This window comes from Colletotrichum phormii (genome assembly GCF_030913505.1).
Source record: "Colletotrichum phormii strain CBS 102054 chromosome Unknown BDP81scaffold_8, whole genome shotgun sequence".
NCBI lineage: Eukaryota > Fungi > Ascomycota > Sordariomycetes > Glomerellales > Glomerellaceae > Colletotrichum > Colletotrichum phormii.
The window spans coordinates 57110-82441 of record NW_026851450.1 but is presented as its reverse complement, the minus strand read 5'-3'; the positions used below and the strand labels follow the sequence as shown (position 1 = coordinate 82441).

At 53.8% G+C, this 25332-nt stretch overlaps 6 protein-coding genes across 6 annotated transcripts; 4 read left to right on the top strand and 2 right to left on the bottom strand.

The window, feature by feature from the left end:
* Positions 1 to 3849: 3849 nt before the first annotated feature.
* Positions 3850 to 4637, top strand: BDP81DRAFT_209967 (uncharacterized protein). The gene has a single exon (XM_060582651.1). The coding sequence runs from the start codon at positions 4064 to 4066 to the stop codon at positions 4556 to 4558; it is 495 nt and encodes a 164-aa protein (XP_060446070.1). The 5' UTR covers positions 3850 to 4063; the 3' UTR covers positions 4559 to 4637.
* A 1504-nt stretch (positions 4638 to 6141) lies between these two features.
* Positions 6142 to 6895, bottom strand: BDP81DRAFT_209907 (uncharacterized protein). The gene has a single exon (XM_060582650.1). It carries the CDS (start codon positions 6703 to 6705, stop codon positions 6322 to 6324), a length of 384 nt encoding a protein of 127 aa, XP_060446069.1. The 5' UTR covers positions 6706 to 6895; the 3' UTR covers positions 6142 to 6321.
* A 191-nt stretch (positions 6896 to 7086) lies between these two features.
* BDP81DRAFT_448614 (fatty acid desaturase) lies at positions 7087 to 8593 on the top strand (the record flags this gene model as incomplete). The annotated part of the gene is made up of 2 exons (XM_060592319.1): positions 7087 to 8128; positions 8184 to 8593. 2 exons carry the CDS (start codon positions 7087 to 7089, stop codon positions 8591 to 8593), a joined length of 1452 nt encoding a protein of 483 aa, XP_060446068.1.
* A 3896-nt stretch (positions 8594 to 12489) lies between these two features.
* Positions 12490 to 12987, bottom strand: BDP81DRAFT_317400 (uncharacterized protein; the record flags this gene model as incomplete). The annotated part of the gene is made up of 1 exon (XM_060584256.1): positions 12490 to 12987. One exon carries the CDS (start codon positions 12985 to 12987, stop codon positions 12490 to 12492), a length of 498 nt encoding a protein of 165 aa, XP_060446067.1.
* Positions 12988 to 15398: 2411 nt separating this feature from the next.
* On the top strand, positions 15399 to 16658 carry BDP81DRAFT_448612 (deuterolysin metalloprotease; the record flags this gene model as incomplete). Its single annotated transcript, XM_060592318.1, has 4 exons — positions 15399 to 15627; positions 15688 to 16379; positions 16440 to 16569; positions 16633 to 16658. The coding sequence occupies 4 exons, from the start codon at positions 15399 to 15401 to the stop codon at positions 16656 to 16658; spliced, it is 1077 nt and encodes a 358-aa protein (XP_060446066.1).
* A 4304-nt stretch (positions 16659 to 20962) lies between these two features.
* On the top strand, positions 20963 to 25227 carry BDP81DRAFT_425261 (uncharacterized protein). The gene is made up of 3 exons (XM_060590198.1): positions 20963 to 20979; positions 21052 to 23990; positions 24043 to 25227. Exons 2-3 carry the CDS (start codon positions 21455 to 21457, stop codon positions 25179 to 25181), a joined length of 3675 nt encoding a protein of 1224 aa, XP_060446065.1. The 5' UTR covers positions 20963 to 20979; positions 21052 to 21454; the 3' UTR covers positions 25182 to 25227.
* The last annotated feature ends 105 nt before the right edge of the window (positions 25228 to 25332 follow it).

The following is a 25332-nucleotide window of genomic DNA, read 5'->3' as shown; positions in this document are numbered from 1 at the left end:
AGAGACATCAAATCGTAAGGCTTGTCATGATTTGAGTCTCAAGTTCAACCTCACGTACTAGCTGCCTGAAAGTGGAACGTCGTGAAGCGAGGATATAGGCACGAGGAAACGAACTAAGAGGGTTCAAAAGCTCGTGATCGTGATACCCGTCTTTAGCAAACGTAAAGTAAATCACAATAAGAGCGATGTAATATGCCTTACCGGAGCATCTTTCTCATACCAGGTTGTAGATGCGCGTGTTACATGATTCCGAGGTGGAGAGTTTAGAATCCATCTTGCGAGGGTATAGTGACATTGGCTTTGACTTCAAAATACCACGACGAACAGGTGATGCCTATCGTCTGCCGCACCAGCTCTGTTTCATGTTGGCTTCTACTCAACAGCTTTCTACCTGCCTACTGTAGAGCAGACTCTCTCATGCTGCACATCCAGCTCCTCGTTTCCTCCCAGCGCCGGCAGTGATGCGGGGGTCACAGCTGAGCAACCCCTCCGACTGACCCAGCACAAGAAGCAGCCTGTGACAACACCTGGAGAAATCCTAAATACCTACACTCGCTGTCAGGCTCTCCTCTGTGGTTCGGAGATGGCGTTTGTGAGACGCGGGGTCGGATTGTTGGGTTGTCTCAGCCGCGACGGATGTGGCTGGCGTTGTATGACAGGAGGCGCAAACCCGACACTGCTGATAGGTAGGTGTACCGGTGAAGCATTGCAGACGGTGACAGGTAAGCTACAGGTCACACTTCGGACCTATGCTGGATTCTTCTCTTTCAGAGGGACTTGTAATTCTACCTCCGGAAAAAGCCGGGTACTATATAGCGTATTGCAGCCTTCCACGATGAAGCTGTTGAGGCCGGCGGCATGTCAAGGGGCACAAGTGACATCAGAGACATGATACCCAGGCTTCTTGGGAAGTGCAAGTGTACTTTCACATGTCTTTGATGCGATCTGCAGTTCTCTCGAGAGGCAAGGCAGCCAACCGGAAACCGTGACATTGAGCCCATGCCGGGTATCATTCTGCCGTCTGTCACAAGGGCCTGGACGGCGAGCGTTCTTGATAAGAATATGCACGATAATATGTGTTAAAGACGGCTTGTCTGCTATGCAGCAGGGAGTTGTTCTGGGTGAGAAATGGAATTCATGTATCGTGTGATTGGCGGTCAGCAAAGCGCTGTTCCAGGTCTCAGGAGGACTAAGGCGGTGAATAGGAGGCGTGGACCTGGGCTGAGACTTGGGGTGGGGGGGTTGGGTTTCGGCGGTGGCAATCTCTCACGAGATTGATTCACCGCGACTTTCCTACCGGTTTCAACGATTCGATTGCTTCCAGTGGAAGATGGGATCTAAGGCGGTAGGCACAGTACCTAGTATGTGCGAGGCTGTGGCTATTGCGGATGTCTTACCACACTCGCAAATCGTAAACTCTCTTCCAATTCTCTTCGAGTGACATGCCGGAGCTAGAGCCGTCTGTCATCCGGACTGGTCCTGGGGTAACCGAGACAAAGGTGTCGTCAGCTGAAAGCCCTACGAGACATGGTCATCTATAACCGCAATAAGCCAAATCTTTCACCTGCTACCGGTGATTGGTGCTACTACGAATCCCTTCCTCTTCTTCCCCGACGAGACGATGCGGAGCAGATACGGACACACACAACCCTGGATTTCCTCCAAAAAGGCTAGGGCAAATAAACCTGCTTCAGCATTAGCCCTTCGAGACCAGACGGGACGAAGGGAATGCTCCGCGTCTAGCCAGTTACTGACAGTGACATTGCCAGACAAGCGATGTCCGGCCCCGACTCGTGCTTGGTGCGTTAAGTCACAGGACACTTTGCCGAGACGGGGAGGTATCAGCAGAGTGCCAATGCCATCGTTCCCTGATTCCCTCTGCGAAGCTAACGGATGTAAGTGCTAGCAAGGGGTGACCAGCAATGACCAGCAATGACCAGCAATGTCGTGACCTTTAGAGCAGGTTGTGGCGCCTGTCAGTGGTCACTGCCGCCTCGTGTTGCTATCCTTTGGAGGGAAGCAAATCACATGTGAAGGGGAGTCGGTCCTGTGGTCCGTGGAAAAGAGCCTGGCCTCGGGCTCGTTAGGGATGAGTAGCGGGCGGCACCACACCACAAGTCCACGACAGTACTCCGTAGACGATGGTGGACCCGACTTGCACGAGTGTCATGATGAGCAGTGCAGACTGCAGAGGCGTCGTGTAAGTAGCCGTTGGCTGTGGCCTCTGGATGATGAATCTCGGAGGCACACTTTTGCCCCTGGCGCCCTCTGGTTCGCTGCCAGAACGGATATCATTACAGGCAGGGGAGATGGAGCAGGATCAAAATCGAACAATTACCATGTGATAATTGAAAATTGGTTCTAAGCAGCAGACAGACGCCTTACCGACAAGCAGCTTGTCAGCTTGCTCCGATCCTTGTCCCCCGTGTAATTGAGTATGTTGGGGATTGGTCCTTGGGGATCTCGATGGTCTCAGCGTTTGGGTGGAACTGTGTGTATCAATGGAAGGTCTCCACGATAATCGGGATTCTGAGAAGTCGATGGAGCTTTGTTTCCCAGTCCACAGACCATCACAATGGCCGGCATTGACGAGTGCTTCCGCCGCAAGGTATCCATCTGTGCCTAGTCAAGCATTCGTAGCTTGGTGAAGATTCAAGGCTCAAGAGTGAAAGAAGACTGGTGTGTGCTGAACTTCCCGAGGTACGTATCCCTGGAGAGAGCAGGAAGTCACGGCTTGCAAGAGCAAAGTGCAAGAGCAAAGACCGGGGATTCATCCATCTGAGTGGGGTTCTGTCAGTACGTACCAATGAAGCTCTGCCATCGCGACAAGGCCCTGCCCTGGACTGCAACCATCTCAACAAATTTGAACCCCAACAGAAAATCTCAAGGGCAGCAAATAAAAATAAAACTAAGAGAGTAATTGAGGGGGGGGAAAGGAGAGCAACAACTGATCTTCACAACGCTACAGAAGCGAAGCAGGCAAAAACCGGACCCTGGAATGCCATGATGCTTCCAGAAAACGGCTTTCCCACCTTGTTTCAGGGTCTCTGCGTCCTGTTCAAGCAGTGAGCTGTGGAGGCTCTGGAGGATGGGAGTCGAGCGACTCGATCCTGGATCGTTTCATCCTCTGTCTCGCGGGTTTGCCCGAGGCAAGTCGAGTCGAGTCCGGTCGAGAATTGCCGTAGTGTCATTATTCGGTCTCCCCTAGGTATTGCATTGCAAATCTGGGGTGGAAATTGGATGCCATGCGATGCGATTCAGAAAAGTTGCTAGCGGGCGAGAGCGCTTCTTTGGCATTTTCTGGCACGTCGTCGACGAAAGCGAGGGCGTCAATTCAAGATTCAACCCCCTTCCCCAGCTGCGGGCCCTTGATTGGTTACCCGCGTCAGCAACTTGCTCTACTCCCGATTGGCTGGTTCAGGCTGAGGACGTTGCTGGCCAATCGTGAGGCTCCAGTCTGTCGCGTCTTCTCAGTCTGTTCTGCTTTCCGCTGCTTCGTTCGTGGGGTTGAAAGAATGGAACAAAAAGAGAACCGCTTCCTGGCCTGCAGAGAGGTACGTACATTTCGACCATCCCTGTCATCCCACCGAGAAGCGTGGGGAACCTGGGTACGTACTGCCGTCCCTGAAAGCTGAGGATGGCGGGCACCTTGTCGATCGTATCCCCAATGATTCCTGAATCCTGTCAACATTTGAAAGTCCAACATGTTGGCCCTGGTCTACTGCGGCGCAATAGCATTCTCCGCCGTGTACTTATATCGAGACTCACCCCAGAGACATCCCACAATGAAGTAAAATCTCCTGATCGCGAAGCTGTCGGGGTAAGTCGGCGGAAAGATGTACTGAGCTCCCAACGCACAACAACGTTCAGAGAGAGTACTCCGTCCTGTGGTACGGTTTCCGGGCATGTGGTGAGATCGAAACGGACAGGAATTGCTGGTCGAGTGGTGCAGGGTTTGGGGCGGTCGTTGATCTGACTCGATATTGGCTACGCTGCCACACCACCGTCTACGACTGGAGGATTTTCCGATCTGAATCTCGCCCCGAACAAGCGTCATCTTCACATGCACGGACGAACGCCGGTTTGTGCCAGACGTATCCGTAGGCGTAGGCTCGACATCTGGGGGAGTGACTGGCGGGCGGTGGCTGCACCACCTTCAAGAACGAGGCCAATCGCTGGTCTGCGTGTTGCATGTTTGCTACGAGACAAGACGTCAGAGAGCACAAGTATGACCGCGGGAGGCACAACGGGAGCGGCAGGACGCCTGGTGCAGCTCGGGCGGCAAATCAGCTTCGACTTACATGGTGGTGTCTTGAATACTGCCAGCCCGTGGGCCGTAGGTCTGAAGGACCGGCACGACTGGTACCACAGCAGTGACAGCATAGGCTGTCTTGCGCAAGATATGTCCAACTCTGGCCTCCGATGGAAACGGAGATTAGGTACGGTTTCGTGTCCTATGTCAAGCTATCGAGGCCATTCGGGACCGACTGATGGACCTGGTATTTTGCTGCTGATGTTGATGATCAACCATATTGGCATTGCCGGAGTCTGGCTCTGACCTGGCTCTCGAGCTCTAGAGTCCAGCAGACTGGCTCGAAGGGCGGTGAGGTTGGAGCATGGCCAGAGTGGACCACAGGTAAGGTAAGGGTGCATTAGCATGAGCCAGGCGGTGGTGAGGAGGCAAGCCGCGAGGCATGGAGCGAAGAGAGACGGTTCTAGGTGGAGAGAAGTATCGGTACTCCTAACCCCGTCGAGGTATGTCGGTGCCGAAAGGTACGAGTACCTGACAAGAGCTCCAGAGGGCAAAGAGACAGCGTACCTGTCTTGCCTATCTCGCGTTGCAATGGAGCGGTCCATGTGTTGCCCTGCCAGGCATGAATTTGCCTCCCAGTAGGGGTAGAGCTGGAACATGACCCAGATGCAAACAGTGGCAACGACGGAGACGTCGAGAGGATCCAGACTGATGCAAATACCGTCGCGTGTCGATAGCGGATAGAATACGTCGAAATGCCGCCCCAATTGCTACAGGCTCATGTCGACCTAAGCGTCAAGTCAGGAGGGAATAAGGGCGAAATTCAGCACGGTCAAGACCCAAGTTGCAGCTTGCCTTGCCTCGAGTCTGTGCGGTAAATGCAGCATTGCAGCGCCAGCGAGGAACGGTCAGTGAAAGGCAGACGAAGTGGCATTTGCTTCAGGTACCTCACTGCAAGCTGCGTCTGATGCAGGTGGACTGCGTAGGTTGGGTGGAAAGGTTACTGCTACAAGAAGTTCTGCCAAAGTTAGGGCTCAACGTGGGGGAGAAGCGATCTTGGTAGATGTAGATGTACAACAAAACACGGCTGATGCATTCCCAACTTCTCAACTTCCATTCCTTCCTTTTCGCCTTACACTAGACCCAGGTACGTACCAAACCAAGACCCTTAGACCGCCGACTTCGTCCCACAAAATCTTTTTCAGCCGATCTTTTTCCTTCCCTCTCTGGTGCGAAAAAAAAGGTGTGCCTTCTCCAAAAAGTTCTGGGCAAGCCGCAAATTCCTCGTTCATTTTTGGTGTCTCCAAAGCTACCATATTGACATATCCATCAGAAAACGGTAGGCCGGGTTTTGGCTTGTGAGTGTCGTTGCTGCTGCTGCCTGCAGAGAGGTAAGCATCTCCCGTTATTAATAACAGCCGAGGAAAAGGCCACCAGACCACAGATCATTCACGGAAGTACAGAGCAAGGCGAGGTACAACCTGTGTAGCTACCCTTGGTACGGAGTACATTACCTCAATAAGGTATTCAATGGCATTTGACATGACCAAAGCCCGTGTTTAAATGTCTGAACGCCGTCTGGAAAACCTATGCCCCTCTTGCCTTCCGAAGGTAGTTACCTTATAGACCAGCCTGCAATACCTTCCTCAACTAACTGGAAGGTACGGATACTCCGTATAGGAAGGATGGAAGAAATTGGTTTAGATGCTTGACCAGGCGCAGCTTCCAGCTTCGGTATTTCCTCCCGTCCGGCCTCTTATGAGATTCGGAAAGGCTACCTTACCTGAGCACGTGAGTGAAGGTACTCCGTACTTGCATGGTAGCAGCATTAGCAGCCCACGGAAAGAAGGAGGTGGGGAGGAAAGATACCTCTTAACACATGTTAATTGGTGCAACAATCTTGTACCTCGCCTAAGAATGTACGGATACTTGACTTTCTTGCCTCCTCCTCCACATCGTCGTCCTTTGGTGGGTAACTCAATCAACATCGAGGCCCAGCAGAAAAATCCAACAGCAATTGGAAAGGATAGAAACCGACCACCACACGGCACGACTTGACACGACACATTTCATGCTTTCACACCCCCGGTGCCCCATTGCCTCCCCTCCCCTGCCACGCATTTCGTCCCTCCCGTCCCTGGTCCTGCTCTCTCTCCCCTTGCACCGTGCCCTGCAAACCCCCGCAGGCCACAAGCAACGGAGCTGCCTCTCTTCCTCTCTCCAGTTTGTCCCCAACAAAAACGGAACCGAGGGACAGAGACAGACAGACAGACAGCACACCACACAGCACACAGCGCAGCACACATTCGGCCACCACCACTATTACTGGAGGTGTAAGGTACCAAGCAGCAAGAAGCACGCAGATACCTAGTCCACCTCAGTTTATATACAGATACCTGCACACCACTCCTCCGAAAAGTCACAGGGATCACAGGGATCTCCTTACGCTCCATCCGTTACGGTACCTGACCGGCCACTTGTTACTACTCGGTACTAGCGAGCCAAGGCCCTGGAGAGACACAGTTGACAACGGGTCCCGTCCCGACCCATCGTTTGCTAACTATTTTGTCTTTTCGCCTCCGCCACGACCCGATACCGACCTGAGGTTTTTCCCAGAGTGCTTCATTTATTACTCCCCTCCCTTCCTCCTTTTCCCGCCTGTGTTTCTTGTTCCCTCCCCGCGACCCAATTGGTATCCCTCTCTCTTCTCCCAAGGGCCATTGGAACTTGTCAACCGTTCCTCTGAGTGTATTCATCCAATACCGAGGCAACATCACCAAGCTGCTCTCAAACCTCCTCCTCTTCCTAGAAGCAGCACAGTAATACCAGCCGCCATGGCTTCCACCACTTCGTCTGCGCCGGCTGGCCAGAACCCCGTTCTCCGCCGCACCGTTACCAGCAACACCGTCGAGACTGACGCTTCGGTTCCTTCGACTGCCATGGCTTCGCCCGTGGACTCGCCCCGTCCTTCTGCTTCCTCGACGTCCTTGTCGTCTTTGGCTTCTGACGATGCCGTCCTCCAAAAGAAGGCCAACTACACCAAGCTGTACGACACCTACGGCAACGAGTTCACCCCTCCCGACTTCACCATCAAGGACATCCACAACGCTATCCCCAAGCACTGCTTCGAGCGTTCTGCCCTCAAGGGATACGCCTACATCGCCCGCGATATCCTCTGCCTCACCACCACCTTCTTGATCTTCCACAACTTCGCTACCCCCGAGTACGTGCCTTCCAAGGCTGCTCGTGTTGTTCTCTGGGCCGTCTACACCATCCTCCAGGGTCTCTTCGGTACCGGTCTTTGGGTCATTGCCCACGAGTGCGGTCACCAAGCCTTTTCGCCCTCCAAGACCATCAACCACGCCACCGGCTGGGTTCTTCACTCGGCTCTCCTCGTCCCCTACTTCAGCTGGCAGATTTCCCACAGCAAGCATCACAAGGCCACTGGCCACATGGAGCGTGACATGGTTTTCGTGCCCCGCACTCGCGAGCAGCAGGCCACTCGCGCCGGCCGCTTGGCCCACGAAGTCGGCGAGCTGGCTGAGGAGACTCCCATCTACACCCTCCTGATGCTCATCGCCCAGCAGCTCGTTGGCTGGCCCAACTACCTCATGACCAACGTCACCGGCCACGACTTCCACGAGCGCCAACGTGAGGGCCGCGGCAAGGGCAAGCACAACGGTTCCGGCGGTGGTGTCAATCACTTCGACCCCAAGAGTCCGATCTTCGAGGCCAAGGACGCCAAGCTCATTGTCATGTCTGACATTGGTGTCGGCATCACCATGACCGTCCTTACCCTCCTCGGTAACAAGTTCGGCTGGTCCAACCTCCTGGTTTGGTACTTCATTCCCTACCTCTGGGTTAACCACTGGCTCGGTAAGCGCAAAATGCCTCGCTTTGACTCCTGACTGCCAACTGACAAATTTTCAAGTTGCCATTACCTTCCTTCAGCACACCGACCCTACCCTTCCTCACTACACCGCCGGTGAGTGGAACTTCGTTCGCGGCGCCGCTGCCACTATCGATCGCGAGATGGGCTTCATCGGACGCCACCTCCTCCACGGTATCATCGAGACCCACGTCCTTCACCACTACATCAGCACCATTCCCTTCTACAACGCCGACGAGGCTTCCGACGCCATCAAGCCTGTCATGGGCAAGCACTACCGTGCTGATGTCAAGGATGGCCCGGTTGGCTTCATCAAGGCCTTGTACAAGTCTGCGCGTATGTGCCAGTGGGTTGAGCCTAGTGCTGAGGCCCAGGGTGAGGGCAAGGGTGTCTTGTTCTTCCGCAACCACAACGGTATCGGTACTGCTCCTATCAAGGGTGCGGTGAACTAAGTCACAGCGTTGAGCGACTGAACGAAAAAGAAAAAGGGTCGTGTCATCTCATGAGCCGGTCCACGATGACCCTCTCTGCATGTGCTAGTGTAGGACTACGGCAATTCGTACCGCCGAGTTCTTTGGGCTCTGGGCCTGGCCGTCAAGTCTCGTTAATGTGCGATCTTTCGAGGACGCCGTGGTAATGTAGAGTCGAGCGCGGAAGCCCAGGAAGACCTGGAGACGGTACAGAAGCTATAGTGCAAAAAACTGGCAAGGCGTTAGCATTTTTATACCAGTACCGAATGGATAGATCCATAGACACAGAAGTCAAAGAGAGAGAGAAAGAGAGAGAGAGAGAGAGAGAGAGAGAGAGAGAGAGAGAGAGAGAGAGAGAGAGAGAGAGAGAGAGATCAATAGAATGATAGCTTCCGAGCATTCCAATCACACCGCCATGACTGATAGCCATTTCCTGTGTGATGAATATGACAGCTGCTTTCATTGCCAGGCACCTGAAGAAATTACCAGCCTGTGATCCTTCACCCATGAGCGGACGTTGCCCACAAACCCCAGGTAACGGGAGTCTGCCTACGAGGTGATGATATATCTGGGAAATGGCCAGCTGAAGAATCCGCAAGGTTAGATTCAATTCATCCTGATCGTGGAGAGAATGCGGGGTGCGCACGCGACCTTGCGGACGCCGGAACGCCCTCGAACCCTGATGAGCCAATGATTGATCATCCGATGGTAAAAAGACAGACCTGGGGGTCCTAGGCGGGAAGGAGCTTGTGCTTCTTGTGGCTTGGGGGGGAATAATGGACCGTGAGCAGGTACGGAGTAAGGTACGTGGTAGCGGTAACGGCGGTACTGGGTGTTAGTGGCCAGGCCTACGTTTTATGGGGTTCTGCTAACCGAGATGACATTGCTTCTGCCGTACCGACCGCTCCGGGTTGCGCGGATCCGAAAGGGGGAAGAAAAGAGGGGACCGGAGTGCCGTTTAAGGATGAGGCCGGTGGTATGTAGGTGTTTGTTATCTTGACGTCTTGCTTCAATTGCAACGTGTGTTAGGTGTTTGTCTTAGGATTGGCACCGGGCCATGGCTGAGAAGTGTAGAACGCACCGAATATGATGTGTCGTTGTGATCAGTCAAGTTACGAAGGCTTTTTTGGCTTTGTTTAAGGCAGCTTGAACCCTTTCGCCTTTGTGCTGGCATCAGGAGTATACTTCGGAACCGAGGTAGTGTTATCGATGCAGAGGGTTCCTCATGGCACGATGTAAGGCAGCAAAATATTCTCTAGCCCGGCCGATGTTGATCAACCTGAAGAGACGACATAGGTCCGTCCCTAGTAGGGTGAGTTCGTGCCATGTTAGAGTAGAGAATGTTTTGCAGCAGCAAGGCTTTGTTTGGTATGGAACATGATAAACGGGCATTTGTGGTCACTTGACTCCCGCTACTTTATGGACCTGACGGTCTGAGACCTAGAGTTCAATCAGACTAGAGTTGACTCTTAGGTATCATGTAATCACGATGTTCTTGTCTATGGGTTAAGTGTCCAGTGTCGAAGATGGGACTTGTTGTAGTCCTCCCCCGGCCTCAACTACTGCGGTGCGTGCAAATTCGCTGCGGAACTGCAAAATGCCTACATGCAAACCTACATCAACCCATTTGACAAACCCGCTGCCGTGATGTTGAGTCTCAAGAAGGCAGACGAGACCTGGGTGCACAAAAGAGCATTTGTCATTCATTGTGAACTTGAGAGGAGTACGGTTCTTTCTGCGAATTCTGCGAGATAAGTCAGTGCTGACGATATCTGAGTTGATTCAACGGGTAGCACTTACCATGTTGGTCGAGATCGAGACTCACTTATCTTGTAAAATTATCCACACGTCTGAAGGCTTTTGTAACTATTCGTCTTGATTTATCAAGCAAGTGGGCGAGCAAGTTTTTTCCTTGCAAGTTTCAGGTATGTGGAAGCAAGAATGGGAAGTCATGGGAAGGGGGGAGCTGCATCCTTGCTTCAGCAGGGAAAAGCTTCTCGTGGAAATGAGTCCCCGTCAGAAAACCTGACAGTTGATACTAATACTGAGAGAAGGGGAGACCTCCATTACGAAAACTGTCTGCAAAAAGCCTATCGAGATATTGTTCGAGCGTGGTGGTGCAGTTCTGAGGCTAGATGCTGTCGGGCGTCAACTAGAACGGGTAACACGGCATGGCATCAGATTCTAATAGATGCGACCGTGATAATAACAAGATATGAGACTAGTAAAGAATACTGCAAAGAGAAAAGTTCAACCTAGACTAGGGCTCGGTCGGACGTATACCTGATGGATTTGAAATGTGAAGAAGTGGTAGTTGCAGTAGATTTCTAACCATCATCTCGACGAAAACAACGAGTCACCTGGCTCTGGGTTCTGGACTCTGTGTGACTAGATCCGCTACTTTTCAGTCTAGCAAACATCTCAAGTGTCAACAGAGACTTCGTCATCTGGGTTCTCGACTCTGGTCTGCATGGTGTCTCAGTCACGGCAGTTGTAGGCGTGTACCGCGTGGACCTCAAGAGGAGACTTTTTTCCGTCCTCAACGATACTCGTGGTCCTTTTGCGTGTGCCTAGCTCGAGGAGCGCCGTGAACGTGGGCGACGCGTGAAGATATTTGATGGATGCGGAAAGTGAGTACGTCTTGGGACAGCAAATCGTTTTTTAAAGTAACGGGCCTACTCTAGAGAGAAAAACGCCCGTCAGATGAATGGCAGTTCGGAGTAGATTCCGAATTTTCGAGGGTCCGGGTCTACATTCGACTCCCCTAGTCTATGGAACCATCAGAGTTTTTCCATCAGTGTTGGAGGGGACGAAGAAAGATGCGAACTGCATGCGGAAATCGAAGAAAGCCATGCTCACAACCCTCATGGCAGCAGAGAAAGAGGATGCCATTCGGAGAAGGCGTTTTCTCACGAGGGACTAACGTGGCCCGCACAAGGCGGGCCCGGGTCTCGACCGTCCATTTTCTGACAGCGCTGTGGCGAGAAGACCCATGGTTATTTGGTAGTAGTCGAGCGAGATAGTCGTAGACCAACAGAAGGGAGCGGCAGACGGATGGTGCGGGCGGTGGGATCAATGACAGCACCGAGACATTGGGGCCGGCGGGCTTCCAGTCTCGAGACCGTCGACTCTTAGGTCGGCCGCTTTTTCCGAAGAGGCAACGTCTCTCCGGGCCCTAGAGATTCGGTAGTTCTTTGGCGCCTTGTAGGGTTAACTTGACAGGGTGCTAGAGTCGACTACTCGACTGTAGTCGTTCACGATCCACGGTAATCGGAGCGGGATACCTAGTATGTCGGCCGTGATCTGAGACTATCCTCCCGTCCGCCCGGGCATCAGCCGATGTGACTTAGATTGAAGCCGACATCCTGTCACTGAGAGCCGGCGAGAGGTGAAGGCTGCGGGATACATGGGCGCGGGAACTATTAGCCCAGCCATGAAGGATGATGGGGTAGGTAGGTAGGTAAGCAGGGGACCGATCCCAGAAGAGCTAGAGTTAGCCAGTCCGAACACGGCGAATTCGTCTGAGACACCCTGACCTCGACGTTTCCTATGCTTACAGAGGCCCTTTCAGAACAATGTGATTTGCCTCGTCGTCACATTCAGCTGGTTGGCTAGGGCCCGCGTAGACCATGCCCAGGCCACGTTTTCGAGACACGTTATTCTCGACGTTTGCGAAGAAGTTCTCGCGTGACGGGTTACCTAGAGTTGACGAACAGACGTATGCTTGGAACTATGTCATGATGGAATGCCATATTGGATTAGATGAGGAAAAGGGGATGAGAAGTGAGTCGACGGTTTGCAACATGTTTGATAGGTGGTATAACGAGGAAACAAGAAAATATCGATATGTGTGTGACTTGACTAATTTCCCGCACGTCCTAACCAATCGTGACATCGATCGTCTCACTCTCGAATTCACCCGTCAAGACCCCTTCGCCAAACTGCAACTTCTCAAGCGTCGCCTGGCTAAGCCTGTCCGCCGTCACGGGCCAAACAACCTGCCACTTGCCCTTGACAGCCACCCGTGCCGTCTTGCCGAGCGTATCGAGCGCCACGATGGGCTCCTTGAGGACCACCTCCTGGTCCTTGCTCTCACCGGGCTGGAGGGTGACGAGGTCCTCCGGGCGCGGCGGCATGACCCGGCGCAGCTGAACAGTGTGCACCTCGATCGGTTCGCTCTTGCCCTCGGGCGTGATGGAGACGAGGCCGACCTGGATGGCGAGGGGGTCGAGGGGCGTGTTCCAGCGGAGGATGGTCAGCGGGTCGTCGTGCTTGTTTTCCACGGAGAAGGTCAGGGTGGGAGGTGTTGTCGACGTCTGACGGATGCGGAGGGCGAGCTTGGATAGCGCGCCGGCGTGCTGGTTCTCTTGCGCCATGGTGTCTCGGGAGGAACCGCTGCGATTCCAGGTCGAGAGGATGAAGATGAGGGCTACGATGAGGACGATGGGCCGAAAGAGCGAGCGGGCTTGGTAGTTGCTCATCGATCTTGGCGGTTTGTTGGAGATGGCGTAGAATATGGCGGCGGTAAGATGGCGGTAGGTGAGGGCGTGAGTGAGTATCGTGGGAGTTCCTTGCAAGCTCTTTTGCTCTCGAAATTGTGTTATGTGGGATTGAGAAACGAGGTTATGAAGGCAGGCCGAGTGGACGCGGTCAGCGGGATGTGCCTGAAGCGGAACAGCTTCCTAAGGCGGGCAAGTGGCGTGGAAGATGCCGGGTGACGTCAAATCGATCAAATGCGGCCGCCTACCGGTGCCGCTGGAGAATGCCTTTTGTTGTTTGAATGTGTGGTAAGAAAAAAAAGGCAACGTGGGTGAGTGGAATGAGTTGTCGCGAGAACGCGCGCACTAAGCTTGAAATAGGAGGAGAAGTCGTCTGCCGGGGAATGCCCAGCGGCTTTAGCCACGCGAGTTTGGTTCCGTTCCTTTGGGACGGACCAAATACCACGTTTGCCACCGTCCATGACTTGAAGCTACGGATACCATGGCCTTCTTGCGATGGTGTCAGCGGCGTAGTTGAAGTTCTACGGGAGAGTTCCGATGTAGACGGCAATGCGATTCGTGGTGGACCAAGCTCCCATCTAGAGAACCCGGCAGATCGGGTTTGCGCTTCTATCCGCGACGGAGGCTACCCTATCGCCAACTAAACTTGCCTACTTGCGATGAACCAGATGACAGATTCGGTCGGACGGCGGGAGACCCCGCACTCTGCAGGGTATCGAAGAAAGATGCGCCTTGCCATCCCCTGCTCTCCCACCCCTTGGAAACTACCTACCTAAACTCTGAATCGGTTAAGCTGGCGGCACGACTTCAGACGACGCTACAATGGCATGATGGAGACGTGATTCTTCAGCTTCAGGCTTGGTGCAGGAAAACTTCGCGCGCTGGTCTACGGACGAAAAAGGAAGGTCGCCAAATTGCTGCATGTAAGCAACGACACGGACACCGGCGCCGATGACCCACAGTTTCGGTAGACCCACTCCGACCGGTAGTTGCCCGCGCGACCACCGGTCCATGAGTCGAGGCCCTTCGGTGATGTTTCCGTTCTACTACCGACGTCATATCGAACGAGAACAACGTGAAGACCGTTTCTAGACTCCAATCCATCACAGCGTGTCTCACTTGGTTTGCCGGCAACTCGGGACACCACTTCGATTGATACAACTAGGTAGTAACCAACCCAAGCTGCCCCTCCGGGCACGGAGAATCCCTGTCTTACTCGTCAGCCAGCCCGTGTCTCGCAACTACCTAGGGTAAGCTTTGGTGACATGTCTCACTGCTTGTCTCTAGCAGACATACAGCAAGGCGCGGTGCGGTTAGCATATACAGAAGAGGCTACGGCTCCCCGGGCTCTTTGCACGGCTCTTTATCCCCACGATCCCGGATGACGTTTGCGGACGGTGGATCCGCTGGGTCTTGACAGAGCCCCATGGAGTCCGCTCCGACCGTAGGACTGTATCTGTAAGAAAACCTTTCATCCAAGGGGCCACGGCAGTTGAAGACTCGTGGTCCTCGTGGAGACTTGCTGATCACTAGTTGATCGGCAAGAGTTGGTCTCTGCATGATCGTTAGGTCTCCCGGCATAATCAACGTGCGATTCGTTACATACAGCCAAAGAAGCCGGAGGACGACATAGGACACACGTCTAGTGGCGCCTGATGTCTCGTCTCCTCTCTCAATGAAGTTTCCGCATCTGCTCTTCGTGGCTTACACCACCCAGGCTGACCCGTCGAGTTGGAACCCGTCGTTTTCTCTGCTAGACCACTTGAGCCTTACGCCTTTACCGATTCTAGGCACTGCGCAAATTCTCTTGGTGGAAGTACGCAGCCGCTCTCCAATTTCACACTCCTTTGGAGGTATCGTACACATACGCCCCCCTTGTGAGGGTTCTCCTGTTGATCACAAGTAAGATGTGTTGTCAATTCTTTGGCGCCGACAATGGGCAGAAGCGCCTCCCGCCCCATGGACTCTTCTTAGCCATCGGACCATCCTTTGGAGCCTCCAAGCTCTCCCAGACTGCGATTTCGCATGGCTTGAGCCCACGGCCGCTCTGCTCCCTAAACCGGATCAGGGAGCCAGCCCAGGTTTCATGTCCCCTCGAGTGGCATCGTGGGCTGAACGGTGAGATCCGTTTGAAGCTGTTCACTTCTGTATAAAGACAAACTGGATTCCTTCCACCTCATGGCTTTTTGTTTTTGGATCATCACACTCAACTCCAAACAGCCCTCTCTCAACTCCTCAACTCTTCACCTCCGACAACCCGAGACATTCTCCGCCTTCGCAAAGTCAAGATGAAGTTCTCCGCTGGTCTCACTATCCTGGCCTCCCTCGTGAGCGCCTCTCCCATCGAGCTCGCCAAGAGGGCCGACGCGACTCCGCTCACAGCCAACATTACCAAGAACGGCAACACGGGAGTCATTATCACCGTGACGAATAATAGCGAGGACGATATCAAGATCTTCACTCCCGGCACCGTTTTGGACACAGCCGCCGTTGAGAAAGTCGCCGTCTTCGATGGAGGTAAGTACCGCTCTCTCTCAAATCACTTTCAACATCACAATGCTAAGTCATCCTACAAAGACAACAACCGCCTCCCCTTCGAAGGCGTCCGCCTACGCATGGCACCCCAAAACCTCCTCACCGACGCCTCCTTCAGAACGATCAAGGCCGGCAAAACAATCACATCCGCAGTCGACTTCGCCGAGCTCCACGACCTAGGCAGCGCCGACTCCTTCAAAGTCATGGTCAACGGCGGCATCCCCTACGCACAAGCCGGCTCCACCACCATCGCAGGCATCTTCAGCATTGCCAGCAACACGCTCAACATCAACAACGTCAACGTCACAAAGGCCGCCCTCACCCGCACCTCGTACAAGCAGATGATCAAGCGCACAATTGTCCAGTCAGACTGCAAGGGCACCCAGAACAACACCGTCACCGCCGCCCTCATCAGCTGCCAGAAGCTCGCGCGCGCCGCGGCCGACTACGTCTCTAAGAACGACAAGCGCTTGAATGAGTACTTCAAGTCGACGACCGCTGCTAGCAAGAAGATCATCGTCGATACCTTTAACAAGGTTGCTTCCGAGTGCAGCACCCGGAACAAGGGCGTCTCCAAGCAGTACTGCAGCGACGTCTACAAGTCTTGCTCGCCTGGTGTCTTGGCTTACACCGTCCCGGCTTATAAGTACATGGTCAACTGCCCCTTGTACTTCACTGCGCTTCCTCTGCTCACCACTGGTTGCCACAACCAGGATCAGTCGACAACCACTCTGGTAAGTGACAAACTTATCTCAAGGATTGTCGAGCTTGGGCTAACCACTGTGATTGTTTAGCACGAGATGACGCACTTGCTCGAAGTCAAGGGAACATTGGACTATGGCATCTACGGCTACACTGCACTGAAGACTCTCACGAGCGCCCAGAACCTCAACCACGCAGACACCTATGCGGTCTACGCCAATGGTAAGTCGATCACCACGCTCAAAACTACATTGAAGAAGCCATGGCTAACAATGAGACTTCCAGCTGTCAACCAGGGCAAGACTTGCTAGTCGCATCACGGAGTTGAGAGTTTTCGTACATATCCACCACAAAGACTACCGCCAGTTCTTCTGTGCATATTCAACGGGACCGACTACGCTAGGAGTTTATACTGCTCCATTGTATGGGCGCCGGTTCCTCTTTAATGATTAATTACTAGTACCAGGTTTTTGCATCGGGAATTAGAGGGCATTTGGATCTGCCATTTTCAACACTTTCCATAGAAACGAAATCACGATTCAATATCTTTGACAAGTCCCCGTTCATATTGATGGATGATTCTAATGTGACGAGGATCATTGAGACCATCGAAAGACTTTAACCACCCGAGGATATCTCTAATCGAAGCAGAAGAGCTAATCATGGTGGTTGTTTGCTCAAGAGCCTCTTATAGCAATGCAAGATAGGTTGGTTCGACGAAGCATCGTAGATCGGAAGGCTCAGATACAACACACCCTTCATATCCTTCAACTTACCAGCGACTCTTGACATATACGATATTGATCAATCATTCAACAGGTATTTGAAGAAGACCAGGAAGATTGAAGCGACAAGAAGGACGCCCTTTACATGTCTGAGTTTCTTCGTCAATTGCCTTTTGTGTAAACCGCTCCGTTGGGGAAGGGAACAAGCAGAGACAGGTCTTTACAAGAGACATCTAAGCCCGGTATATACTTGTGTGTTGGAAAAAACGTGACTGACCATGGTCTCATTTGGTAACTCGCTGTGTTGCATTCCAAAGTCCAAACGTCCAACCAACGACGAGTCTGACACACAGCCCTTGGCCCCCGTACCCGTTGGAACCGAGACCGTTAGCGACCAAGGGCGGAGGCCCATTTGATTTTGGGGGTTGGGGGCACTCGGACGCAGCAAGTTCGACAGGGCAGAGACTGTGACGTGCAGAAGGACCCGATGCTCGCCTGTCGAAGAAGCTTTGGAAGCTTGCGCCTTTTCGTCAGCTGCAGTTTTACAAATTCCCACCGAGGGGCCGGCTCTCCTGGATGCTCCGGGCGGGTTGGGCATACGCGCAGTCCCCGGGCGCTAACGGCAAGGCGCAGCACGGGAGATGCGGCCTTGACATTTGTTGGAAGATGGCTTCTTCAAGAATGAGATGAAGTCCCGGTTTTTGCTTCACAATCTTGAATATCAAAGGCGGGCCCGGCCATGGGGTCCAAGAGGGCGAAGCTCAATAATTCACTCGATAATTTCACATGTGGTTGAAAAGTTGGAAAGGAGCTCGGAGTCCGGGCTGGAAACTCGCAAAGACTCGAAATAACATCGTATCAATCCCGACCCGCTGGGACATTGGACCGGGGGTCGCCGGAGCCAGCCGTTGGCCTGAACCTGAGATCCAAATCACACAATATTGAGCCCCACTCGGTGGGATCGTCGACAGTTTGTTCGCACTCGGGCTCAAAAGCGGGTACCGGCAATCGAACCTTGGAAAGACTCCTCACAGTCTCGCACTTCGAACCCAGATATCCGTAAGTGGATGTTGCGAGATGCGTATGCATTCATCAATGAGATTCGGGTGCCACTACTGTTTGCGCTGCTCGTCTTGGATGCGTAAAATATCATAAAAGCAAGATAGCGGAGTAGAAACAGAGACTGCAGGCTTGAGGCTGTCGTCGTGGGGGTCTTTTGATACGTGCTAGTCCTGCAGGACGAAAAGCATGTCGAGTCGTGGGCTGCATTTTGTGCGTGCTTTATTACTGCTTTATTACACGCGCGGGCGTCAGAGCCTCGAAAGTCGAGGGGGAAGAAGCAAGGTTTGCTGGAATGTTCCGTGAGCCTGTTAGGTGTGTTTGGTACAATTTCTATTGCTGTGCAGTAGGTATTATTGCGGCGGACCGAGGGCGCAGGGCACCCGCGTAGAGTTTTGGGCCGTTCGGACTGGCAAAAGTGTAAAGCTTGCGAAGAAATCACCGAAGCAATGGATATGGGACGAGCTCGCGTTGCAGGTCGGCACGTTGCGAAGGGAGACAGTCGCAGTGGGAAGAAGGGCCAAGACGAAAGGGATGGCGGGATGTCTGGGATGTCGCGTCTTGTCACTTGTCAAGTTCCAGATGGAGGAAAGATTCCGTACGAAGGCGAAGGCTGAGGGGGTTGATCGACCGTAAGAAGATTTCGTCGGCTGAAAGGCGAAGGGTACGACAGTTCTTCTCGAGAGTCGAGACCAAACAAACATCGGCGGAAAGTGGTTACACATGTGCTAGCCATCAAGACTCGACAGTCCATCCTGCCAGTCTCTAGATCCATATTCGTACGCCGTGCAGAATACCCTGAGGATAGCAGTTTGTTTGTTTGTTTGCGTATTCGTGAGAAGTACTCCGTACGTGCTTGTCGTGACTTGGGTGCTTGGGAGTGGCGAGTTACGTAGTGGGGTACATAGGATGACAACCTTGCTCCAGTTGTCTTCCATGTGCCGACAGGAGAATGTCTTGTGCGTGTGTCTTGCAAAAAGGTACGAATGTTGCAGTTCTGGGGCGATGCCGACACAGTGTGATAGGGCCGGGTCGGCTATTCTCCCGTGGCACACCTCGCCAGAGGCCCAGAGCGTGGGTGCTTGGTGCTTGCTTCCCGCACCTCCATCCGGTCCTCTTTTGCCAACCAGTGACGACGAAGCTGCAGGAACAGCCGGCATCGAATGACGACGATCAGGTAGCGGCGGTGCTAAAGAGAAGCATCCCTTGAGGACACTGTGTCTGATACACCTGATCTGCTGGATCAGCGATGCCGTCAACCAAGAACCCAAGATGAGCTTCCCACGATCCGCATCGACAGACTCGGCGAGTAATCCGTTGCTCGACGGGCTTGAGGGCGCCATGTTCTCTGCAAGACACTGAAGACGATCGATCACCAGTGACGAGACCACCGTGTAGACCGAGCCTTGAAGCATTGCGTGGTGCGTGGTGCGTGGTGCGTAGTGAGTGTGTGTACATATCCGTACGGAGTACCAGGTATTGGTATGCAGCACAGTGGACAGCAACAGCTAGCTCCCGGGTGGTCGAGGGTCGAGGTCGCAGTCCAGTCGGGTCTTGTGGATCGTCGTCTTCAAGAACGCAGGTCCAGCCACATTCGTAGCCCGTCACAGAAGTTCCCCGGTGGTGGTGGAGGAGGACTCGATGGCACCGCGCATATCCATCCCTCCTTGGTGAAGTGTTGGAAAACAGTTGTGCACTGTGCTGAGCTGACCTCATCCCTTTGCAGCGTGCGGGCAAAACCTTGTAACAGAAAGCCTGGCAACTGCAGGATTGCGACACCGGCCACTAGGCAACTCGGGTCAAGACTTGGAGGCTACTCGGTAGAGCCATGTCGATTCGGACTGGGCGAGCGGCTACTGCTAGGGGGGCTGGCACAAGGGTTCGGGACGCGGAGCCCTAACGAGGACCCTGAATTCTCTCTGTTGGAATATCGGGAGGTTATGGTGACATTGGTGGTATTGGTGACTGATGAATGTAGTTGAAGGTAGCACAAAGCAGATGGGGCTTGTTGGACGAACCTGTTCACCAAATCAGTGTTCCGCTTTTCGACAGGTTGTTATGGAGTTTGGCAGATCATGCTGTTTGGGTTAGGAAACTTGGGAAACCCCCGCGATTTCAGTTTGCCACGGTTTGAGGCTTCCAAGGGCTGGTCTTCTTGCACTAAGGTAGTCTTGAGCGTGAGAGAGAGAGTCGACGGTGAAGCAGTGGGAGGAGAAGATGTCGGGTGGATGTGGAGGGACGCCGTAAAGAGCGTGGTGCCGGTGGTGCAGGTGCGCCTCTAGGACGCTCCTTCTCCTCCCTTTTGAAACTGGGGGAAAAGTTGCGAGCTCTGAGTGGCCGAGGTGTGGCAATGGATGGGGCTCGCTCGACGGGTTTGGCGGGGCTGGACAGTGTACCTTTTCGATGTAGTGTATATGTACTGTATACATGCCTACCTAGGCATCCTCTTCGAGTCTTCAGTGGTTTGTCTGCCCGATGCTGTGCGCTGCCCGTGGTTTTTCCTCTCTCATCTCCTGGCCCCCTTTCGGTCAAAGGTAATCCCAGTCAGCCCACTGCCCCGGTCGTACGACGCCCACAAACTGCCTCTTCTACGCACTGTGTACTTACAGCCCCCCCAAGAGCTTCCCTTGCCTTCCACAGCCCTCCCGCTGCCCGCCTGCCGCCAGTTCAAAGTGTTCGACCGGGACATTCTGACTCTTCATTCACTAAGGTGGCATGGGCGGGCGGACTGTAGGCACTGGGCTGGCTGACAGAGACCCCAACTTCCCTCCTCTTGCAAGGACGGGGGACTCCAACTCTCGACGGAAGACTCGAGGTGACTTCCATGCTTGGTTTACCCCCGGTGCGTGTGCGTGTATCTGTGCTTCACACCCCCATCCACCCCCCCCAAAGAAAACCCAAGCTGACAGGGTCAAAAAAGAAGAGAAGGAGAGAAAGAGCATTCAAACCATTTGCACCTGCTCCCTCTTTCCCGAACGAACCACCACTCCTTCTCTCCATCTCCAACTTCCATCTTCATCTTCATCCTCACTTCCGTCAACGATTCCTCCCATCCATCAACAGTCATCCTGTTGATACTTCAGACGCATCCACAGCTGCATCCACACTTGCTGTGCACCTACTCTTTCGTCGTTGTGGGCTCCGATTTACTTCGCTAGCCCAACCCACATTCACATGGTCCTCTGCCGCCGTCGGACCATCAACACCACAACCTCGAACGCGACCTTTCCGACGCCCACAGCTGCTCCTATGTCTCGCCTGCACTTTGAACAACACTGGGAAGCGTTGATGTAAATCCCTTCCGCCATAACAACACAACTACCATGCTGCGACGGCCTCCAGGCGAAGGGAGGCGCGTTGCTCGTCAGCGAACCTACCTGCTCGCTCTCGCTGTTCTCGCCATCTCATGCCTCCCCCTCGCCGATGCTCAGCAACAGCAAAAACCCATCGAGCCCGTAGCCCAAATACATAGAATTCAACAACACCAACCCGCTGCCGGAAGCAGTCAACACGAAGCCGTTCGTGATGTACTCCCCGACCAGGCCGCCCGCAACTGGGCCGCCACCAACATCAAGGCCGACAATGCTGTCGAGTCTCCGAGGCGCCGAAACTCCGTAACCTCGAAGCAACCACAATCCCAACCCAACAAACAACAACACGAGCGTCGGTCCAACCCCGACAACATATATATTCCTAACGATGCGAGCGCCATCGCAACTTTGGCTCCGGCTCAGTCCGTGCGAGCACCTCCTTCTGGACATCGACCCATTGCCTCCCGCGTCGGAGGTGGTGGGATCTCTACGCAGCACCATGCGCGGAGTCTGAAGGACTGGGAAGTAGAAGACTTCGTTCTTATGGCGACCGTCGATGGACACCTCTATGCCAGTGACCGCAACCACGCCACTGAACGCTGGCATCTCGAGGTCGATCAGTCAATGGTCGAGACAAAACATTACCGTCTCAACGCGTCCGACCTGGACGATGACTACAACCACATCGACCACTACATCTGGGCCATCGAGCCCAATCGCGATGGAGACATTTATTACTGGTCTCCAGCTGGCTCCACCGAGCCCAGACTACTATCTACCGGCTTGACCATGAAGCAGATGGTCGACGAAGGCGCCTCGGCCCTCGACAACCCCCCAATCGTCTATACTGGTACCAAGAAGACCACCATGATCACACTTGATGCCGCCACCGGCCGTGTGCTCAAGTGGTTCGGCTCCGGTGGCTCCCACGTCAACGAGGCAGAGAGCTGCTTGCGCCCGAATGCTCTATACGACCAGAACAACGAGGAGTGTAGCTCGACCGGGACAATCACTCTAGGCCGCACCGAGTACGAGGTCGGCATAGCTCGCAGAGATGGCCGACCCATCGCTACACTCAAGTTCTTCGACTGGACCCCCAACACAAATGACTACGACCTCCTCAACCAACACCACAAATCCATCGACCAGCGTTACCATACCACCACACACGATGGCAAGATTTATGGCGTTGACTATGCCAATGCCCACAAGGACAAATTGCCCATTTTCTGTAACGCGCAGTTTGCTTCGCCTGTAGTCAAGGTTTTCGATGTCTGCCGGCCTGTGGGACTGGAACCATTGAGCAACCCTGATCTCATCGTTCTTCCTCAACCTGTCCCGCCAGCCAAGGATGACAGCAACGCTCGTATCCGAAGCCAACGCATCTTTGTCAACCAAACGGACATGGGCAACTGGTACGCCTTATCTGGGCGTTCCTATCCTCTCATCTTGGACGCTCCTGTAGCCAAGACTTCGTCGCCTGACTGGCTCCAGCTTGCCCAGCCATGGGGCAAGTTGAACGAGACGCAGAGAGTCGGAGCCATGGTCGGAACCCACTACATGGATGGTGTCACCAGGGGCCCGATCTACCAACCTCCCAGTCTACCTGGACGCTCAGAAGCGTCTGATGCAGTCGTGGACCCTGAAAGCCACCCAGCGCTGCCCACTACAGTGCCAGACGACGATCCTGTAGAAACGCCTACCATTGTCAAGAAAGTCAAGTCGATTCCGCACCACGTTTCCAACAGCGTCATCGACTTCTTCTCAAACCCTGTTTTGATCGTGCTCATCGTTTCTGTTCTATTTTATTACCAGAAGGATCTACGTCGCTGGTATAAGACCAAGACGACAAAGTGGTATATGCGAGATGAGGCTGCTTCCGACACAGAGGATATGGGTGCCGATGCTACTCCTGAGCATACGGTACATGACGAGATCCCTCTCCCCGCTCCTGAGCGGGCGGCTGCACCTCTGGTACCAGAAGAGCCTGTTGCCGACAAGAAGCCCGTGCCCGAGAGTCTGGTCCCCTCAATTGAGCCCGCCGCTGAGAAAGAGAAGGACGGCGCTAAGACACCTATCGCGGAGTCTGCTGCAGTTGTGGAGAAGCAGACTTCTGCCACTCCTCCTGAGCCCGGTACCCCTGAGGTCAAAAAGAAGAAGCCTGCTCACCGCGGTCGCCGCGGGGGCACAAAGCACCGAAAGGGGAAGAAGAGAGAGGAGATGTCGCAGTCTCGCGACGACGAGCCGCCTGCTTCCGTCGAGGAAGCCGTCAATAAGGCCAAGAAGCTGGGCGTACAGGCTACTGGTTTGGAACCCGATGTCATGACCATGACAAACGACATGCAGGCGGTTGGCGAATCGATTATCAAAATGGGCGGCATCGAAGTCGACACCGAGAATCAACTCGGCACAGGCAGCAATGGTACTCTGGTCTTTGCTGGTCGATTCGACGGGCGTGAAGTGGCTGTCAAGCGAATGCTTATCCAGTTCTATGACATTGCCTCCCAAGAGACAAAGTTGTTGCGAGAGAGTGACGACCATCCCAATGGTAAGGATAATAGTAGGCTGCTTTTGCGGAAAGGTCTAACAATCAATTCTAGTCATTCGATACTACGCCCAACAACAACGAGATGGATTCTTGTACATTGCTCTCGAGCGCTGTGCAGCCTCTCTAGCTGATGTCATTGAGAAGCCTCATCACTTCACCCGGTTGGCTCAAGCTGGCAAGATGGATTTGCCTGGTGTCTTGTACCAAATCACCAACGGTATCCACCATCTGCACAATCTTCGCATAGTCCATCGCGATCTTAAGCCTCAGAACATCTTGGTCAACATGGGCAAAGATGGACGACCGCGCCTTCTTGTATCCGATTTCGGTCTTTGCAAAAAGCTAGAGGGTGGTCAGTCCTCCTTCGGTGCCACCACTGGCCGCGCTGCGGGAACTTCTGGCTGGCGAGCGCCTGAATTGCTACTCGACGACGATGCTAGGGACACTGCCACCATGGAGTCCAGTATCCAGAGCGGGTCGGGATCTATCCTCGTTGGTTCCGACATGATGTCCAACCGTCGTGCCACTCGCTCCATTGATATCTTCAGCTTGGGCTTGGTGTTCTTCTACGTCTTGACAAATGGTTCCCATCCATTCGACTGTGGCGATCGTTACATGAGGGAGGTGAACATCCGCAAAGGCAACTATAACTTGGCCCCTCTGGATGCACTCGGCGACTTTGCCTACGAGGCGAAGCATCTCATCGGCTTGATGTTGGATGCGAATCCCAAGGAGCGTCCTTCAGCTCGCGATGTCATGGCTCATCCCTTCTTTTGGTCTGCCAAGAAGCGCCTTGCTTTCTTGTGCGATGTCTCGGATCACTTCGAGAAGGAGCCCAGAGACCCTCCTAGCGACCACCTTGCCCACTTGGAGCAGCATGCCCCGGCGATCACTAAGGGAGATTTCCTCCGCCTGCTTCCACGAGACTTTGTGGATTCTTTGGGCAAACAGCGCAAGTACACAGGGTCCAAGCTGCTTGACCTGCTGAGAGCTTTGCGCAATAAGAAGAACCATTACGAGGATATGCCCGATGCGTTGAAGCGGACAGTTGGGCCCTTGCCAGAAGGGTACCTGGCGTTCTGGACAGTAAAGTTTCCTAGACTGTTGCTGGATTGCTGGACCGTGGTGTGGACTGTGGAATGGGATAGTACTGATCGCTTCCGGGAGTACTACGAGCCGGCCGGTCTTTGAGGTGTTGGTACATACAAAAGTCAAATCATTTTGCCATGCTTTCAAACTTGCTCTGTTCAAACGTGACCTGATACGCCCCAGTGAAATCGTGAAAATTGTTGGAGAGCCTCATGGCACCCACTTGATAACCCATGTCAAGGCTGCCGTATTC